At 46.3% G+C, this 21,081-nt stretch overlaps 1 protein-coding gene across 3 annotated transcripts in view; it reads left to right on the top strand.

Annotated features, from left to right (window-relative positions):
• The window catches only part of FBXO42 (F-box protein 42), a 115,286-nt gene extending 94,519 nt beyond the window's left edge, over positions 1 to 20,767 (top strand). For all 3 annotated transcript variants that reach the window (XM_020877955.2, XM_020877953.2, XM_020877954.2), the window contains exons 5-10: positions 11,240 to 11,393; positions 12,217 to 12,327; positions 14,112 to 14,208; positions 14,689 to 14,745; positions 15,427 to 15,543; positions 16,074 to 20,767. In XM_020877955.2, coding sequence (XP_020733614.1) covers positions 11,240 to 11,393; positions 12,217 to 12,327; positions 14,112 to 14,208; positions 14,689 to 14,745; positions 15,427 to 15,543; positions 16,074 to 17,189 — 1,652 coding nt within the window. In that variant the 3' untranslated portion in view covers positions 17,190 to 20,767. The remainder of the gene's footprint in view (positions 1 to 11,239; positions 11,394 to 12,216; positions 12,328 to 14,111; positions 14,209 to 14,688; positions 14,746 to 15,426; positions 15,544 to 16,073) is intronic.
• Positions 20,768 to 21,081: the final 314 nt, after the last annotated feature.

The raw sequence follows: 21,081 nt of genomic DNA, 5'->3' as shown, positions 1-21,081 counted from the left end.
GTCCAACTCTTTGCGACCCCATGGACTATGGAGTCCATGGAATTCTCCAGGCCAGAATACTGGAGTGGGTAGCCTTTCCCTTCTCCAGGGGAATCTTCCCATCCCAGGGATATAACCCAGGTCTCCTGCATTGCAGGCAGATTCTTTACCAGCTGAGCTACCGGGGAAGCCATAGCATATATAGTTATACAGGATCTGAAATTTTCTCATGCCCATTACAAAAGCCCCTCTTGTTTTGGATGCTCTGTAAATGACCCAATGGGTGATGTTGTTAAAAATGTGGGTATAATAGCAATAATGAAAATGTGTGCCCTGAAGCTTGAGATCCAGACAAGCTTTAGCTTTGTCTAATATTAGTGAGTTATTTTGATATCAATTAATAACTCTTTGATCATGCTACAATTGAAGAATAAAATAGGAAAAGCCAAAAAAAAAAAAAAAAAGGAGTGTGAGGGGAGCAGCCAAAGAAGCATTTGGCCGAAAATTTCCCCCAGTGAAAGGCCTCCCGGGAAGTTGTGACTGATTGGAGCTAGGTCTCATCCCAACCCCTGAGGGGTCCACAACCGTTTGGCTTCCATGACTGGGTTCAGTTCCACAAGCATTTTCATAAGAAAAGTTCCTGTCCTCTAGGCTCAATATAATAACACTTACCTTATTGGGAGGCTCTAAATGGATCATTTCAGCACTATACTAAATATAGCACATACTAAGACTGAGGCTGGATACAGGACACCCCTCTCCATTCTCCCCTTCCTCCTCTAGGAGGCTCTTTAGCCCAGCATGAGGAGGGCTGTGCTGGCAGAGATCCTGTGGAAAGCCACATCTGGACGAGTTCAGGTCCTACGCATCCAGTACCATGTCCTCGGTGACCAATTTAAATCCCTACTTTAGAACAAATTAAGGAGCACAGTTGGCTGGAACCAAGTCTTGGAAAGCATGAGTTCAGGGGTTTTGTAGTGACTTTGCCAAAGAGTAAATTTATATCTAAAGTTCTGTTCTTTAAAATGAGCATTATAGTTTTGTATCTTCCGTGGACATCTAAATATTAAGTAATTTCGGCATAATTATTGACTGCGTTGAAGTTAAATTGGGAACATTTTCATCAGCTGAAGAGAAACTGATCTATCCGTTGCAAACAGAACCTCTGTGGTCCTGGCTTTATACTTTGGAGACCATTCTGAATAGTTATTTGTCTTCAAGGTGTTTATAGCCTACAACAGACTTTATATTCATAAATTGTGTTCTTCTCAATTTTCCTTTTTTCTCCCCCTTCCTCAAACCATAAAACCATGAAACATACCTTTCTTGTTCTACTCACAAAGTTTTACCTATAAAATCAAACCAGGTTAGAGATACACACAGCTGAATTATAACTCCAGTAGTTTTCCTTTAAAGAGATTCCTGCCTCCTAAGTTATAAGTACCAGCTTAGCTTCTTGTGCCTGGTAGGTTTTCTGATTCAGATGCTAGTATGATGTTCTGGGAAATGGCTCTCCAAATCATTCTCTTGACCTCTGACTCTTGCGATCAAGGTCAGTCACTTCACACACTACTGTAGTGACAGCTCTGTTCACCAAAGGCTTGGTCTGCTTCCCAAGACCCAACTTGGGTCTTATCAGCAAAATTCATCTCTCCCGCTCCCCCTGCACACACACCAACTCAAGCTTCTCACTACCACAGAGAAGTACCCCCACAAAAGAAGCCATGAGGTAGGGTTGTCGGTTAATCTGGTCTGTCTGGTCTTATTTTGCTCTCAAGGCCAATTTTGTGTGGGAAGGATGAGTGAACCTCATTTGGAGCTGCGAATGAATGCCTTTCATTGGACCTACCCTGAGAAAGTGAGTGCCTGTGAAGAGCTGTTAATATGAGATGGAGAGTATGACCTCAAATCTCAGTCCCATTATTCGTTCTGTAAATGTCCCCTTTGGCATCATTACTGTAAAATAAAATTGTTTGAAAGCATCCAGGGAAAAGTTTTTGACTGACAGTTAAAAAACAGTTTAGACCATGTCCCCCTTTTGAAAACAAATCATACACCAAAGCATTCCATGAATGAAGTGGAGGTTCTTTGGTCCAGTACTTTTCTTCTGGATTCACTGGCATATGTGAGTCTCTCATAGTAAAAATTTTCATACTCATAGTTTTCTTGTTTTCAAACTTTACCTCTTATAAGTACCTAACTCCTAGTATTGGATCTATTTTCATAGTCATGGAGAGCTATTAGCAAGTCATTTATGTTGCTGTAAATAAGTCTAAAAGTGATTCGTCTGAAAGCAGTAAGTGGAATAATTTTTTTCCATTTCTTTTGCAGTGTGGGTTCAGTAACATGTAGATGAGGATGACCAAGGAAATGTTTATATATTGAAAATGTTAAAGTAGTTCCTTTCAGCACCCCTTTAATCAAAGCACTTGTCAGGGAAAACCTACTTTGGACCCTTGTTTGTGTAGTCACAGACAGAGCACATACACAGAACAAAGTCTGGTTGGATTCAGTGTTAAGGAAAATCATCTAAACTGGGGAAAAGGGCAAAAGGAGGACCACGTGGCCTTTTAATGTCATGTTGGAGCATCGTCTAACTACAGGAGTGCCCAGAGTCCAAGGGCTGATGCCTGATGATGATCTGAGATGAAGCTGGTGTAAGAATAATAGAGATAAAGTGCACAGTAAATGTAATGTGTTTGAACCACCCCACACCCGACACCCCAATCCTTGGGAAAATTGTCTTTTTTTTTTTTTTTTCCACGAAACCAGTCCCTGGTGCCGAAAAAGTTGGGGACCACTGGTCTAACAGGTTCACCTGAAGATTATTTAACTCTCTGCAACATGGTTCTCAAAGTCTAGTCATCAAACATTAGTATCACCGGGGAACTTGTTAGAAATGCAACTTCATGGACCATACTCCATACCTACTAAACAGGAAACTAAAAAAATGGATCCAGCAAGCTGTGTTGCAAGAAGTCCTTCGGCTACTTCTGACACAACTGAAGTTTGAGAACTGCAGCTGTAGGTGAATGGTAGCTTTACCATTTAGAATCAAACCCCGTGCCTGCGAGAGACGCTCAGAGGGCTCAAGCATAGCCTGTGCGTACCAGGACCCAGAGACCCCACAGAGACTGAGACAGAGCTGTGTGTGTGTGTCTCCTGAGGAGGGCCGGGTCAGCAGTCGACTTCTGCAGAGGCAGGGGCTCTGGGTGCAGCAGACCTGGGTATGGCCCAAGCCTTCTTGGAGGAGGTTGCCATTAACCCCGCCATAGAACTGTCAGAACTTACACAAGACTGGGGACACAGACTCTTGGAGGCACAAACAGAACCCTGTGCACCAGGACCCGGGAGAAGGGAGCAGTGACTCCACAGGAGACTGGCCCAGACTTCCCCTGAGTGTCCAGGGGTCTCCGGAGGAGGTGTGGGTTGGCGGTGGCCTGCTGCAGGGTCGGGGGCACTGAGTGGAGCAGTGCGTGTCTGGGGCCTTCTGAAGGAGGTGGCCTTCATCTTCATTACCTCCATAGTTTGGCCTCAGGTCAAATAATAGGGAGGGAACACAGCCCCGCCCATTGACAGAAAATTGGATTAAAGATTTACTAAGCATGGCCCCTTGAGAGTCCCTTGGACTGCAAGGAGATCCAACCAGTCCATCCTAAAGAAAATCAGTCCTGAATATTCACTGGAAGGACTGATGCTGAAGCTGAGACTCCCATACTTTGGCCACCTGATGTGAAGAACTGACTCCTTGGAAAAGACCCTGATGCTGGGAAAGATTGATCAGGAGGAGAAGGGGACAACAGAGGATGAGATGGTTCAATGGCATCACTGACTCAGTGGGCATGAGTTTGAGTAAACTCCAGGAGTTGGTGATGGATGGGGAGGCCTGGCGTGCTGCAGTCCATGGGGTCGCAAAGAGTCGGACGTGACTGAGCAACTAAAGTGAACTGAAGCATGGCCCCGCCCATCAGAACAAGACCCAGTTTCCGCCTCAGTCAGTCTCTCCCATCAGGAAGCTTGCATAGCCTCTTATCCTTCTCCATCAGAGGGCAGACAGACTGAAAACCACAATCACAGAAAACTAACCAATCTGATCACATGGACCACAGCCTTGTCTGACTCAGTGAAACTATGAGCCATGCTGTGTAGGGCCACCCAAGACGGGACAGGTCATGGTGGAGAGTTCTGACAAAACGTGGTCTACTGGAGAAGGGAATGACAAACCACTTCATTATTCTTGCCTTGAGAACCCCATGAACAGTATGAAAAGCCAAAAAGATAGGACACTGAAAGATGAACTTGCCAGGTCGGTAGGTGCCCAATGTGCTACTGGAGATCAGTGGAGAAATAACTCCAGAAAGAATGAAGAGATGGAGCCAAAGCAAAAACAACACCCAGTTGTGGATGTGACGGGTGATGGAAGCAAGGTCCCATGCTGTAAAGAGCAATATTGCACAGGAACCTGGAATGTTAGGTCCATGAATCAAGGCAAATTGCAAGTGATCAAACAGGAGATGGCAAGAGTGAACGTCGACATTTTAGGAATCAGAGAACTAAAATGGACTGGAATGGGTGAATTTAACTCAGATGACCATTATATCTACTACTGTGGGCAGGAATCCCTTAGAAGAAATGGAGTAGCCATCATGGTCAACAAAAGAGTCCGAAATGCAGTACTTGGATGCAGTCTCAAAAATGACAGAATGATCTCTGTTCATTTCCAAGGCAAACCATTCACTATCACAGTAATCCAAGTCTGTGCCCCAACCAGTCATGCTGAAGAAGCTGAAGTTGAATGGTTCTATGAAGACCTACAAGACCTCCTAGAACTATCACCCAAGAAAGATGTCCTTTTCATCATAGGGGACTGGAGTGCAAAATTAGGAAATCAAGAGATACCTGGAGTAAAACACTGTCTTCTAACACAAGAGAAGAATTTACAATGGACATCACCAGATGGTCAGTGCAGAAATCAGATTGATTATATTCTTTGCAGCCAAAGGTGGAGAAGCTCCATACAGTCAGCAAAATCAAGACCAGGAGCTTACTGTGGCCCAGATCATGAACTCCTTATTGCCAAATTCATACTTAAATTGAAGATAGTAGGGCAGAACACTAGACTATCCAGGTATGACCTAAATCAAATCCCTTACGATTATACAGTAGAAGTGACAAAAAGATTCAACAGACTAGATCTGATAGACAGAGTGCCTGAAGAACTATGGACAGAGGTTCACAGGAAGCAGTGATCAAGACCATCCCCAAGAAAAAGAAATGCAAAAAGGAAAAATCGCTGTCTGAGGAGGCCTTATAAATAGCTGTGAAAAGAAGAGAAGCGAAAAGGAAAGATATACCCATTTGAATGCAGAGTTCCAAAGAATATCAAGGAGAGATAAGAAAGCCTTCCTCAGTGATCAATGCAAAGAAATAGAGGAAAACAGTAGAATGGGAAAGACTAGAGATCTCTTAAAAAAAAATTAGAGATAACAAGGGAACATTTCATGCAAAGATGGGCACAATAAAGGACAGAAATGGTATGGACCTAGCAGAAGCAGAAGATATTAAGAAGAGGTGACAAGAATACACAGAAGAACTGTACAAAAGAGATCTTCACAACCCAGGTAACCTCGACAATGTGATCACTCATCTAGAGCCAGACATCCTGGAATGCAAGTGGGCCTAAGAAGCATCACTCCGAACAAAGCTAGTAGAGGTGATGGAATTCCAGTTGAGCTATTTCAAATCCTAAAAGATGATGCTGTGAAAGTGCTGCACTCAATATGTCAGCAAGTTTGGAAAACTCAGCAGTGGCCACAAGACTGGAAAAGGGCAGTTTTCATTCCAATCCCAAAGAAAGGCAATGCCGAAGAATGCTCAAACTGCTGCACAATTGCATTCATCTCACATGCTAGCAAAGTGATGCTCAAAATTCCCCAAGCCAGGCTTCAGCAGTACGTGAACCGTGAACTTCCAGATGTTCAAGCTGGATTTAGAAAAGGCGGAGGAACTAGAGATCAAATTGCCAACATCCGTTGGATCATCAAAAAAGCACGAGAGTTCCAGAAAAACATCTACTTCTGCTTTATTGACTACACCAAATTCTTCGACTGTGTGGATCACAACAAACTGTGGAAAATTCTTTAAGAGACGGGAATACCAGACCACCTGACCTGCCTCCTGAGAAATCTGTACGCAGGTCAAGAAGCAAGAGTTAGAACAGGACATGAAATAGCAGACTGGCTCCAGATTGGGGAAGGAGTATGTCAAGGCTGTGTATTGTCACCCTGCTTATTTAACTTATATGCAGAGTACATAATGAGAAACGCTGGGCTGGATGAAGCACAAGCTGTAATCAAGATTGCCAGGAGAAATATCAGTAACCTCAGATATGACTGATGATACCACACTTATGGCAGAAAGCAAAGAACTAAAGAGCCTCTTGATAAAAGTGAAAGAGGAGAGTGAAAAAGTTGGCTTAAAGCTCAACATTCAGAAAACTAAGATCATGGCATCCGGTCCCATCACTTCATGACAAATAGATGGGAAACAGTGGCAGACTTTATTTTTGGGGGCTCCAAAATCACCGAAGATGGTGACTGCAGCCATGAAATTAAAAGACACTTACTCCTTGGAAGGAAAGTTCTGACCAACCTAGACAGCATATTAAAAAGCAGAGACATCACTTTGGCAACAAAGGTCCATCTAGTCAAAGCTAAAGTTTTTCCAGTAGTCACATATGGATGTGAGATTAGGACTATAAAGAAAGCTGAGCACTGAAGAATTGATGTTTTTGAACTGTGGTGTTGGAGAAGACTCTTGAGAGTCCTTTGGACTACAGTGAGATCAAACCAGTCCATCCTGAAGCAAATCAGTCCTGAATTCATTGGAAGGACGATGCTGAAGCTGAGACTCCAATAATTTGTCCACCTGATGCGAAGAACTGACTCATTGGAAAAGGCCCTGATGCTGGGAAAGATTGAAGGCGGGAGGAGAAGGGGATGGCAGAGGATGAGATGGTTAGATGGCATCACCGACTCAATGGGTATGAGTTTGAGCAAACCCTGGGAGTTGGTGATGGACAGAGAGGCCTGGCATGCTGCAGTCCATGGGGCCAGAAAGAGTCAGACATGACTGAGCAACTGAACTGAACTTCAGCGTCTTAATAGTAAACTAGTAATATCAAGAAATAATGGTCTTAGAATGGAGAGGTGAAATAACTGTTTAGTCATGCATAAAATGCAGACACCCGCAGTTAAACCAAGAGCTTGTTTTATGTTGTATCAAACAGTTGAGCTTCTCTTCTAGTGCTGGGTTCTACACGAGTTGAAACTATAGTTGTGGGAAAGTGGTGTAGAAACCAAACCCGAATTTGGCGTTGTTTCACTGCTTTCCCATCCTCTTTGCAATAGTGAATGAGAGGGCCTTGTAATTCTGCCACTGTCTCTCATACGTGAAAATTTCTTCTGATTTCATGGGAACCTTGGGAAATATCTGAGCCAATTAGTGATTTTAGGGAATGTTAGTTCTGTGTGTAGGGTGCCTATCTGATTATCCGGTTTCCCGCAAATGCCTTTTTGGATTGTTTTGAAATTTGCTCCATTGATCGTATCTGTTGTGTGATTAGAGGCTTTTGGTATTTGGGTGAAGTCTATGAGGATAACTGTTGCCTCTGGGAGGAATAGGCTTAAGTAGCGTTTTTGTCTAAGTTTGACGTGGCTTATTTGGTCCTGTGGTTGTGCTCGATGAAAACCTACTTGGAGTGACACCCTTTCTTCCTCCACTTCTGTGATGCAATAATATTTAGACTGTCTAGAGGCCTAGTCAGAGAAGGCAATGGCACCCCACTCCAGTCCTCTTGCCTGGAAAATCCCATGGACAGAGGAGCCTGGTGGGCTGCAGTCCACGGGGTCCCTAGGAGTCGGACACCACTGAGCGACTTCACTTTCACTTCTCACTTTCACGCACTGGAGAAGGAAATGGCATTCCACTCCAGTGTTCTTGGCTGGAGAATCCCAGGGACGGGGGGGGGCCTGGTGGGCTGCCGTCTATGGGGTCGCACAGAGTCGGACACGACTGAAGCGACTCAGCCGCAGCAGCAGAGGCCTGGTGGCTCATGTTTTAAAGCAGGCCAGGGAGCACCCTGAGGAGTAGAGGCTTCATTTATAAGCTTGATGAGGAGCCTTTTCACCATGGAAGGCCTCCTGTTGTCAGACCACCCTATATTTACACGGTTCCCAGTGGCTCATTCCATCTCCAGTGTCATGAGTGTGTTTTCATGAAAACATGTGAAACAACATGATACCATTCCAGCTACTGTATGGAATGAATTGCTTGCTCATAGGTACAGTTCTTCAAAGTTTAGGACGTAATATTTTATTGAGGGCTAGTCTATATAAAAGTTATTTTCCTTGTCTAATAATGTATGGTCGTGTGTTGTGGTGTTTGTTTTTTTTTTTAATTAAATTTGTAAATACTACTCTTTAAATTGCTTGCTTTTCTTGGGACTTTAAAGCAACAAAGGTATATAATTTGAAAATAAGTTTTCTTGTTTTTCTAAGAAAACAAGACGTTATTTGCTAAAGACATTATTTGCTTCTCAGAACTTGGTTAAAGAGTGTTTATTCTTTAAGATAGAGATTGCTAAAATTCATTGACTTCTGCAGTCTCTGATCTCATCATAAATTTGATTCATTTCATTTGTGGACCTTGCATTAAGATAATTGGGAGGGGAATTGAAGACCATTGGCTTTAAACAAATTCAAAATAGGAAATAAATAAATTTCGAACATGATAAAATTAGGGGCTCTTGGCAAAGTCATAATACTGAATTCTTCAAGTAGTAATTTAGTGTCCAGTTTGCAACAAATCGTGTAAACATTACGTGCACGATTGACTCACAGAAAACTTGATGCAGCACTGTCTGACCTTTGATTGCTGAACTGACTGTGTAAGGGTTGTGGCATTGACTCTGTGCCCTCCCCCTCCCTCCTTCATTTGTTCTTGTAGGGTAATTCCCGCCATACCCCTTTGTAAACTGAGGTGGAGAAGCAGTTTAACTTCTTAGTATGACCCTGTATAGATGTAAAGGTAGTCAGATGCTGAAATTAAAGCTTCCATTTGTGACAAAAAGCAGACATTGGATGAAGGGATCCTCCTATTGCTTTGGGTAAGAAGTAGAGGGAAATATTTTGGCTTTCTTAAAAGGTCGTATTTGAGAAGTCATTTCAGGGTTTGATTTTACTTATTATGTTTTACAAACAGTCTCTTGTTAATTCTGTGACTAGTTTGTCCCTCAAAGAGGTCTGTATTCTTATACTACATTTGTAATCTCTCTGAACCCAGCCTTGGTGAACATTGGTCTACCTCGCCTCATAAAATATTGGTAATTTATTTCAAAAGGTATTACAGGAGATGCATAGTACGAAGAGCAAACCCCGACTAGTCTTATCATGTTAACTGTTGTTTCCAAATCGTAATTCAATATATTTACCTCCCTGGGACTTGGGATGACCTGCTTTTCATATCATGAAGCATCAGTTACTATTTTATTTCTGTTGTACTTTCTTGAGCTAAATAGTTAGTCTGCCAGGAATACTCTAACCATTTTGTAATAGTGAAGCATGTGCAATAGTTCCATTCTGTTCTCATAAGCTTTGTGCCATGTAGAAAACAGTTCTATTAGATGTCTCTGGCTAATTGGCCTGGTGTGAACTTCATATTAATTTGTTCTAGCAGTGATAATAACAGGCGCTGCTGGAAATGCCTTATATGATTTAAGTCATTTAATTCTCACAACCACTCTCTTATGTGGCTATTCCTTGTTCTATTTAAGCACTGCAAATAAGCATCCTTGTATCTTTTCTGTTTTCATTTGCCCAGCTTTCTCATGAGATTAATCACTAGAAATGGAATTTAGGATTCAAAGCATATGTACTTAAACATTTTTAATACAAATTGCTTAAAATGCCTTAAACATTCTGTTTTTGTATGTTTCCATGTTTTGCTCTTTGAGGGAACCTTGGTTTGCTGCCTCGCTTTTTGACCTGGGCGCGAACCTGGGCCCTCGCAGTGAAAGCGCCTGGTCGTAACCACTGGGCCACCAGGGAGCTCCCTCGGTTAAGTGGGCCACAGAAGACAGTCGTGTCTCCACCCTCCCAGCCTCAGAGCTGTGTAGCCAGCAGCGGTGAAGCGGTGTGAGCAGGGCTTTTCAAACCGCGCCCCGGTGAGCCCTTGCCGAAGGGGCAGGCCAAGTTGTCCATGTAAACTGGAGCGCCTCACCTGCTGTCAGGTTAATATACTGCTGGGATTCTTTCTGCATAAAATTTCCTTTGAAAAATAGATCCTTTAGCTTTAACAACAACAAAAGTACTTTTTAGTATTCCAGTATTTACTGATGGCTGGGTGGGACAAATTGCTTTGTCTTAAGCAAACTGCAGGTGGCATAGAGTAAGGGATTGGGAAAACACGCAGTTATTTCAAAGAGAGAATGCTCAGAAAAGTGATGCTTCCTTGGGACATGTGCTATCCCTAAAGTTTTCCAGTATAAGCTGGATTTCTGTTGCTTTGAAATTCTATCAGAATTGCTCAGAGGTGCAGCCTGGAGGCCTTAATAGCCACTCTTGGCTGCAGTGTCCTTGGAACGCTTTCACATCAAGCCGTGAAAATCTGCTTCCGTGTGTGCTAGTGAGGCCCATAGCTAGGGGCCCAGAGGTCACTTGTTAACATTTGACTTACAGGATAAAGAAGAACTGCATTCTGCCTTCTCTTTTACTGTGTTTGGTAGCAGTGGTCATGTTTGAGTTGTGTCCCGCCTCTGTGCACACCCCTCCGTGGAGCCTGTGCATGCTTTCCTCTGATCTCTGTTAAGCTTACTGAAGGGGTGGACAGGAGAGTCAGCATCGCTGAGCACCAGCTGCGTGCCCAGCACTGTGCTTGGCGCTTTGAACTCCTGTTTAATGACACGCGGCAGCCTGAGGACAGATGCTCTCATCCTGAGTCGTGTGACCACACGAAGTGACCAAGTCTGAGAGGCTGGGCAACTCCGAGCTCGCTCTGGCTTCTCTGCTTCCGTTATAAAGGCAGTGTGAACTGGCGACGGTCTTCTCTCAGCCCTGCACACCCAGCTGTCTCCTCCTCTCCCTGATGCTTTGTTGTGTTGGTTCCTGTTCTGTCGCTCTGTCAGGAAACAGTGGTCTGTAGACCGCCTGCCTGCAGCTTGTGAGGTGCTGATCCTAACCATGCTGTTGTTGACTTCTCTCAGGGTCCTATCCTTCCCCCAAAGCTGGAGCGACTCTGGTTGTATACAAGGACCTGCTGGTGCTGTTTGGTGGCTGGACACGGCCAAGCCCTTACCCCCTGCACCAACCAGAGAGGTTCTTTGATGAAATACATACTTATTCACCCTCTAAAAACTGGTAAGCCACAAAGATTAGATCCTTTCAATCTGGAATAGGAAGGTTTAAAATGACTGGATTCCTTATCATTTTGTGCATGTCCAGAAATCTCTTTGATAATCTGTTGAAAGCTTTGGACTCCTCCCAGAAAAATAAAAATTTTTTTACATATGCACAGATTTTGCCTACAGTTTCAGAGGGTTTACAGGACCCTCCCTAGAACTTGAAGTTAAGCATGCGTATTCCAGAGAGGAAGAAAGTAGAAGACATGTATTCCTTTTCCAAGAAAAGTGAATGAGCCAGTTGAAGAGCAGAGCGCTCTTCAGCTCCGGCTGCCAGCGCCCCGGGAGTGCTGTGGGCCCAGAAGACACCGCCTGCTGTCCCCAGACTGAGTCCCAGTTGTTGTGCAAACTTGTCTTTTTAAAATGACAGTCACCTCTGCTTCCTTGTGATGGACTGCTCAGCTGCTCAGCACAGGGCTCTTGGCAGCTGCTACTGATCTGAAAATCAGACCTGTAGAAAGAAACGGCAGGTGGTGCTCCTTCAGCAAGCTAGGCTGACGCAGCTCAGGAAGCCGGGTGGAGTCCCTGCCGCTCTTTTCTCATCTCTCCTCTCTGTGTCTGAGCCTTACGCATTTGGAGGCTGAGAGTGAATAGAGCTTCAGCAGATCCGATGAAAAGGCATAATACCTTGTGCCAGCCTCCGTTTATTGTCTAACAGTTTCTCTACTGAAGGTGATAGGATTGTATTTAGACGGATGCCTGCTTCCTGTCTTCCGTCTTAAACACAGATGGCCAGAGGCAGAGGCACTGACTTCTTTACTTCCCCTGTCTCTCTGTGTTAGGTGGAACTGCATTGTGACCACCCACGGCCCACCTCCCATGGCTGGGCATTCCTCTTGTGTGATAGACGATAAAATGATCGTCTTTGGTGGCTCCCTAGGATCCCGGCAGATGTAAGTACATTTGGTTAGCTTGCTGTCACCCTGAAGATAAATACTCCTGGAAAGGTCAACTAGGGCAGGAAAGGAAACCAGTCAGGGTCAAGATCGCTGAGCATGGTTCTGATCAATCCAGTGAGTTATCTCACCCTGGTGTTCTGTTTTTTGGTTCTAGTCACAGGCCAATAAATTGAGAAACTTGCTCCATAAAGTCAGGACTATGGGCATCTTATATTCTCTTAAATGTTCTTGTGCGTGTGTCCTTTCTAAGGCGAGGTGCACCTCTATATAGACAACCTTTTAATCAAGCCCCTCAGCATGATTTATATATGTTTTAATAATTGCCTTGCTGGTATAAATGTTTGCATTTGAAAAAGTTATATGAGATTGTTGCCTGGAAGACTTGCTTAACCTTATAAAGTTGAATCATAATCACTGAATTTTAGCAAGGATTAATGGTTAAGCTGATATGAAATATTAGATTTATCAACCCCATATTGGCTGGCACCAAGATGTGTTCTATGAATGTCATTACTTTGAATTAAGAATTAATGTTCAACAATCCTAGATTATGTTTTATTTTTTTTTAGATTATGTTTTAAATGTTTGATATAAATTGTAAAAAGTGTGTGTTTGTTTTCAGCGTGTCTTTAATTTTAAAATAAAGCTCATTTTTGAAATGTCAAAAAAAAAAAAAATCAGGGCTATGTAGAATCTCAGTGTTGTCCGGTATGTGGTTTAGTTCAGTGGGATCAAGTGGTGACGGGGCCTCCACCTTGTCTGTTTCTGCCTGTGCCCTCAGAAGGCCATCTTCCAAGAAGCAGAGAACTTTTCCTTGCTCTCCTTAGGGCCCAACTTGTGCCCCTTGAAGCTTTAGAGAAGGAGAGAGGTGAATTGGCATGAGTTGGGAGAGTGGGTAGGAGCAAGAAAGCTGTGCCCAACCTGACACCCTCCGTGAGGTTGTCTCCTCCTCCCCGCGGCCCTGCAGCTCCGGCCAGAGCAGTCTGTCTGAAGTACTTCATCTGATTTGGCATTATCAGCAGGAGTGGTCGTTTTACCTGTGTTTTGAAATGGCAGTTGATGAGCTGTCAGCAGTAAAACCACTCCAGACCCGACCCTCTTCTCTCACAGGGTTCTCTGCGTCTTCTTATTTTAGAACACTAAAAAAAAAAAAAAAAATAGCACACTCATGGAGCGGGGTGTGTGAGCTCTACCCTCCAGGTCAGAGCTTAAGGTACTGGGGTTCTCACTCCTGTGTCCCCATGGGTGAATAAATGCCCTTAGAGAGGGGATCATAAAACAGAGACCGCCGTGGAGGAGTCTGTCCTGGCCATACTGGTCCCCTGAGTGCTGGAGATGCCAATTTGTCCTTGACACAAAAGCTGCAGCTTCCATTAACCATGGTGAAATTACCTTCTGTAGCCGAAGCTGATAAGTCTTTATCTCCTGGGCAGGGGTAGAACTGCCTTTTGAATAATTTTGCTCTCTTCCTTGTGGGGTTTGCCTTTAAAGATTATATCACAGCTAGTAGCTATTTCCTGCTATCACCAATTAAGTAACTCTTACTTTAGTTACTGTTTGGCTATAGACATGACTCAAATGTGGCCTTATGGGTCAATGGAAAGAGCAAAGGTTTGAAAGTCTCCTTTCCAGGGAAAGGAGGGCAAGAACAATCTGGCTAAGTGCTAACTGTGAGCCTGGCATTGTGGGAGGCACCCCGATGAGTGCCCCTCCCTTCGCCTCGGCTCCCGTGGCCCCAGACGCACCCGTCCCTTCACGCTCATGTCCTTGTCTTGCAGGAGCAGCGATGTCTGGGTCCTGGACCTGGAGCAGTGGGCGTGGTCCAAGCCCAGCATCTCTGGGCCCAGCCCTCATCCCCGAGGCGGCCAGTCTCAGGTGCTCAGGAGTCAAAATAGCTATTCAGCAAACACTGTAGCGTCTTTCAGTTAGGACAGGAGAGGGAGGAGGGAGTCAGGTAAGATGCCAGCACACACACGCCAAGGAGAATTTACCATTCTCTTTTGCTGGCACTTATTTTTCAACTTCTGATGGGTTATAATTATTTTTGTTGGCTTTTTATTGTGCCTCTCCCCGAAGCATTTACTTTGCTTTTTTATTTTTTGAGAGAACCCTGCATTTTATGTGGTTGGCACTCTTGTGTTAATAGTATTTAATCAACAAATAATTCATTCAGGTGAATCATCAGTAGTTTTTTACAAGGATCAGAACTGACATGGTTTGAGGGACTGGGGAGCCTATGGTGAATAGAATACTCTCATTGGGGAGCTGAGTAAGCTATTTTCATTTACCACTGAGGTATTGGAGGTTGGATGCCTATGTCTTTGTAGGTTTATTTTAAATTTCTTCCTCTCCCAGATCGTCATAGATGATGCAACTATTTTAATACTTGGAGGGTGTGGCGGTCCCAATGCTGTGAGTATGGCTGGTGTGGCATTCCCATGCACACGCTGCTGAGCTTTCAGAACCTGCTTCCCCTGTCTCACCTTGTAAAACTGCAAGGCCATTTCTGTAGCGTTTTCATTTAGAAAATACCTTTTCCACTTTGGATATATAGCCTCTGCATTTTCTGGCCCTCTTCTCCACTCTTTTGGGGAGAAGGGGGGAAGCTTTTCATTAGAGACATTTATCTCTTAAATATTCATATCTATAGTCTTCCTACTCCCACCAAGTCTTCAGGCTATAAGGTTTGCTGCTGTCATTTTTTACAAAGAGAAGTGAGAGAGGAAAGTAAGTTGATAGTGGCCAGAATTCACATGAAGTTTATTTAAGAATGCAGGTTCAGACATTGTGGATATGTCTTATCTACTACCCTTTCTATCAGTGTACACACACACACACACACACACACACACACACAAACCATAGTCAGAATTCAAAACCACGTAAAGTTGATTCATGGGGTCCCAAGTACAGTTTCATGTGCCCGGCCAGTGGTCATACGAATGAATGAGTGGCCGGAGACTTTGCTCTTCTTCCCGAGGCACTCACACACTCTGTGACGGGCGGTGCAGCTTGGAGATGGCGGCCCTGCATGTGTGTGTGGTGTGTAACCTGTGCCACACCTGAGCCCTGCTGTTGACGCTTCCCTTGCAGCTGTTCAAGGATGCTTGGTTGCTGCACATGCACTCAGGCCCCTGGGCCTGGCAGCCGCTCAAGGTGGAGAATGAAGACCACGGGGCCCCAGAACTCTGGTGCCATCCAGCTTGCCGGGTGAGTGGAGAGCCGACGGGCCAGCAGAGGGAGAGGGCCTAAGCTCTAAAGCCATATTAACTCGTCAGATTGCTAAGCAACTTTGTATGGAAACTGAAAACACCTTGATGTCACTAAAGAGGCGGACACTGACCACAGCTCTTCAGGCATTTCTCACACACATGAGCCACTGGACGGGAAACCTGTGTGGGGCCCACCCATCCCTTAAGCATCTCTGTCTACAAAACTTGCCCCAGGTCCCCCACACAAATACTCGGTTCTTCCCTTTACCCCTACTCCGCAGACATAGTTCAAATGATTGCACATGTCTCACTATACCAACTTTATATATATAACCACTTCGTATGTATAACCAACCACTTTATATGTATAGATTGTCCCATCCAGCCTGGAGGGCAGGCTGGATTCTTTTCATCTTTATAGGGATCTCAGACACCTACAGAATGCCTGGCCCATCCCCAACGCTCATGGTAAAATGTTTGATAGTTGAATAAATGATCAGAACTGAGCACACGTCTTTTGTCTTCCAGGTCGGGCAGTGTGTGGTCGTCTTCAGCCAGGCGCCTAGTGGGCGAGCACCGCTTAGCCCCAGCTTGAACTCCCGCCCATCCCCTATCAGTGCCACCCCTCCAGCCCTGGTTCCCGAAACCCGAGAATACCGCTCGCAGTCTCCCGTGAGGAGCATGGATGAAGCGCCCTGTGTTAACGGCCGCTGGGGAACACTGAGGCCCAGAGTGCAAAGGCAGACCCCCTCAAGCTCCCGAGAAGGAAGCCTTTCCCCAGCCAGGGGTGACGGCTCACCCATCCTGAACGGGGGAACTGTGTCTCCAGGGTCGGCCGCTGTAAGTGGCTCTTCCTTGGACAGCCCCGTGCAGGCTGTGTCTCCGAGCACCCCGTCTACCACTGAAGGATACGACCTGAAAATGGGGCTGTCCCTGGCCCCTCGACGAGGATCACTGCCTGATCAGAAAGATCTAAGGTTAGGATCAATAGATCTGACTTGGGACCTGAAACCTGCTTCCAGTGGCAATCACGTGGATGGCGTGGACAGCAGGACAGCAGGGGGAGGCTTGCGACACCCTCCCGAGCAGACAAACGGTGTGCATACGCCGCCGCACTTGGCTAGCGCCCTCGCGGGAGCCGTCTCCCCAGGCACCCTGCGCCGCAGCCTGGAAGCTGTCAAAGCGATGTCGTCCAAAGGTCCCCCCGCCTCCGCAGCACTGAGCCCTCCCCTGGGGTCTTCTCCGGGCTCCCCTGGGAGCCAGAACCTGGGCAGCGGAGAAGCAGTGCCTGTCCCCCGCCCGGGGCCCGCACAGGGGGACGGGCACGCCCTGCCCCCCATCGCCCGCCGCCTGGGCCACCACCCCCCGCAGTCCCTGAATGTGGGCAAGCCCTTGTACCAGAGCATGAACTGCAAGCCCATGCAGATGTACGTGCTGGACATCAAGGACACCAAGGAGAAGGGGCGCGTCAAGTGGAAAGTATTTAACAGCAGCTCTGTGGTCGGACCTCCCGAAACCAGCCTGCATACAGTGGTACAAGGCAGGGGTGAACTCATCATATTTGGAGGACTCATGGACAAGAAACAGAATGTGAAGTACTATCCAAAAACAAACGCCTTGTACTTTGTGCGAGCAAAGAGATAATATGTTCTAAAACCTTTCCCCTTTCTGTGGCTTTTAATTTGGAATTTTCCAGCGTGCAAGCATTTGGACTGAGAATTGAGAAAACAGAGGACAAAATCACTCTCATAAACCAAACCCCAGTTCCCAGCCTCACCCACTCCAGGCTGGGATCAAATCTCCATTAAGAAAAAAAAATTATATAAATCTATAAAGAAATATTATATAGCCAACTCTGTTCACAAAGAGGGAGAGAGCTCCGTCCTGGTTCAGATAAAACTGTTGCTGTGTTTTAGCAGAGGCTCTGCCGCCTTTTTCTACTTTTCTGGTAACTAGGCCAAGAATTTAGGGAACAGATTAATGCCAGAACCTTCCTACAGAAACTGAAAAGCCACCTGTAAATCCTATTTGGCCTCCTCAGAGCTAGATACAGAAAGGGCATGCATACAGTGCACGAGCAGGGATTTCAGACTCACAGGCTTTCGGTGCTGGCGGGTGAAGTGACGTGTAGATCTGCTCTCTGCCCACAGAGGACCTGAGACCGCTGTTGTCTGCAGTGGTGCCCTCTGCCCAGCCATCTTCTGCCCGTTGGGACTGAGGAAAGTTACCCAGCGGGGATCTGCTCCACGTATGTGCCAGGGTCGTCGTGAAACAACGTTCACGCAGAAGCACCTGTTTGCGTGCTCCCTCCATGTCTTAGAAAACACTCTGGGGTCTGATTGTGGAATTTTCTAATAATCATATTTCATCACAGTTTCCAAAATCCATATTTATTCTCTTTCTCTTTCCCTTAAAACCTGACGCTTGGAGGCCTCCTTCTCTGTTTACAGCTGCTGTTCTCCCCGCCTCCCTCCCCCACCTTTTTCTTTACCATGTGAAAATTTTTTAAGCCCTAAAACCTTTCTCACTTTCTTTTACTAAGTTTGGGTGTCTAGAGAAATCTCTTAGAAATATTTCTGAAACCCCGTTTCTCAAGTCACTAGGGGACCAGCAGGGAGTTCTGAGATACCAGTATCATGAGAAATCCTTGATGCGTCAGAAGTTACTGTGGGCTTCTTTTTATTTCCAAAGCACATTGGACACACCCATCCATGTTTATAGAACGTGGAAATTGATCTTGGAAGAGCAGTTCTTTCTAGAATGGTTTTCGCCCTTGCTTGTGGCATGCATTCTTCTGCCTGGCTGTTGACTGGTGCTTGGGTTCTCTGAAGCATGGCTGACCTCAGGGTCGGTTCTTTCTTTGTCTTGTTCACCTGTCACCCAAACAAGGCTTGGGGTTTCACTTTCATGTCATTTCTGAGGTAACATTTCCAACCAGAGCAGTGTTGGTGGGGTAGGGGGCGGGGGGCTGACACGGGAAATTATGTTACCAGTCTCTAAACCATGACCTGGACAAACATGCATCGGCACCACTTAAGTGTGGATCATTTTGGAGACTTCTCATCAGAAGAGCGTTATCTTGCCTGCAGGTCTTGATTTTGTTTCTCAGCCCCGCTCTCCTCATTTTCTTGTCCGCATTTCCCGAGCCGAAGCACGCTGCAGCTGGCCCTGGGTCCTGGCGCCCAGCCAGCTCTCAGCAGCCTGTCTGATAAGCCTGCTTTCTCCTGTTACATCATGTTAAACCCTTTACCCGAGCCATTAGCTTTTACAATGTGGTCTTGGTGGGAAAGCGCCCTTGGTGCCAAGCCCAGGAAAGGGCCAGCTCGCGGGGAGGGGTACGTGCTCCCCGGCCGAGGAGCCTGCCGTGTGCCTACTTAGTGTGGTGTCCAGCTGCTCTCAGCTCAGCAGTTAGCTTTCCAGACTCGACTCTGGGCCCGTTGCCAGGCCTTCTTTGGCAAAGACCGTTAGATCGTGCTGGGGTCCTTATTCACAAGAGAAAGCTAGCCTGGAAGACTAGCAATTTTGGCGTTACTATTGCTGGACCTTGTCTATGTATTGCGTCTGTGCATGGACAGTGCCTCAGAACTCACTCAGAAATATAAAGTGTTAGGAAGCCTGAAAGTTCTGAGTCTCAACTTGGTGATCTTTCCCTTTGTCCCGTGGCCTTCCTAAACCGGCTGTTAACCTGTCACTTCCTTCTTCCATCAGCAGAGCTGATGCCTCTCGTAGCTCCGTGGCCTCCCAGGATCACCCACACCGCCTGGGAGCAGACTGTTTACAGCTCCTTCAAGAAGGCTCTGCCTCTGCCGCCCCCGCGGCGTCGGTCCCGGTGACTCTTGGGCACTGTGGTCGGGTGTCCGGGGAGAGCGACGTAGCCCAGCCCAGATGGCCGCTGCCTCGGGTGCAGGGGGGCTCCGGGCGACCCGGCCGCTGCGGACGCTTCAGTCAGATCCAGCTGAACCACCACTCTGGTTTTGACGTGATGCCGATTTTGTCTTAAAGTTCACTGAGGAAACAGAATATTTTTTTAAAGCCTCAGCAGCACCTGAGCAAATATTTATCAGTATTTAAGTACTTAAGGTACCTGTTGTCTCTACTTGAAGCTTTAACCCCTTCCGTTCCTGCAAGCGTGCCTTGACAGCCCGCCCCGCCACATTGAGTCACTGGCCGCCACGTTGACTGCGTGAGAGTTGTAGTCTCTTCCTTCCCTTCTGAACAGAGCTTCCTGTCCCCTCATTTCCCAGGCTGTGCAGCAGAGAGGGCTCTGTATTTTTGCTCATATTTCCGCCCTGCTTCTACGCTTTGGCGGTGGGTTCCAAAAACCACCCCCTCCCCACTGCACCCACCCCACTTTTTGGGGAGCACAAATTTGATGTCAGAACAAGCTTGACTTTTAGTTGTAAAGCAATCCTGAGTTTACTTTCCTCCCAGTCCTCTACAGATTGATTTGGTTTTAACATTTGAGTTTAATATCAAGAGCTGAAACCATGAACTATCCTAGGAACCATGTTGAAACTCTTTAAAAGAAGAAGAGGAAGAAGGAAGAAAAGCAACTCAAGTCTTGACTTCGGAGGACAGAAAGCCACCAATTGATGGAGTACAAGGGGATGCTTCCCTTCCGTTTCACTTGGTCTTTCTGGGTTTCGTTCTCTTCGCTTCTTTCCTTCCCATTCAGAGCAACATTCCCGGCCGGCTGGTTGGCCGGTCTGTCCTTGACCTTGTGGTCCTGGCACGGTGACATGCCCTGCTTTGCACTATCTGCGGTCTCTTACCAGCGCACAAGTCAGTGGGGGGATCTGAACACGCCCAGGGGCAAGGCAGCCAGACTTCAGGCCTGCACCCCAGGTGGCCTCCCCGTGAGCCGCAGAGGCGTGTTCTGCAGGGTGGCTCCCTCCCCCGTGTTCATTGTCAGATGGAAGCGCCCCTTAGGCGCTGGCGCCGCCGTGCTCTCTGCTCCCTCTCTCCCCTCCCACAACCAGGGTTGCCGTCAGCGCACGTGTGCTGTGCCCTGACGAAGCTGGTGCTGTCAGTGACATTTCCCACGCGACTCAGGGGTCCTGGGTGGCTTACCCTGAGATGATCACTGTAGGCACACAACAGTGTAGGAATGAAAAGTGGATTTGATTTCATTGATATTTAAATCTCTTGTCAATTTTATTTTTTGTTAATGGTTCCCCCCATGACTTTTTAGCAATTTAACAAATAAAACAAAATGGACCGAATTGTCTTAACTGTTTCATTAGTATAAAAGAAAGCAAGCAAGCTGTGATGAAAAGCAGTTGGAGATTGGAGTTGGAAGCAAAGTAGTGGGAAAGATACTCTTCCTCCAGGAGGGTGGCCCGCCCCTGAGGACATCATGTGATGATAGTCAACTCTCTACAGCGTGCTAGGAGCACGGGGTTTCACATGCACAGTGCCACCCTGCAGTGGGGCCCCAGAGAGGTGACAAGCCTGGAGTGCACACCCAGAGGCCAGGGCGCCATTTGCGCCATCGCTGGCGGCCACAGCAAAAATGGGAGGCCTCGGGCTCTTGAAA

The sequence above is a fragment of the Odocoileus virginianus genome, chromosome 30 (genome assembly GCF_023699985.2).
Source record: "Odocoileus virginianus isolate 20LAN1187 ecotype Illinois chromosome 30, Ovbor_1.2, whole genome shotgun sequence".
NCBI lineage: Eukaryota > Metazoa > Chordata > Mammalia > Artiodactyla > Cervidae > Odocoileus > Odocoileus virginianus.
Note: the sequence above shows the minus strand (reverse complement) of the source record. Positions and strands in the feature narration are given on the sequence as shown.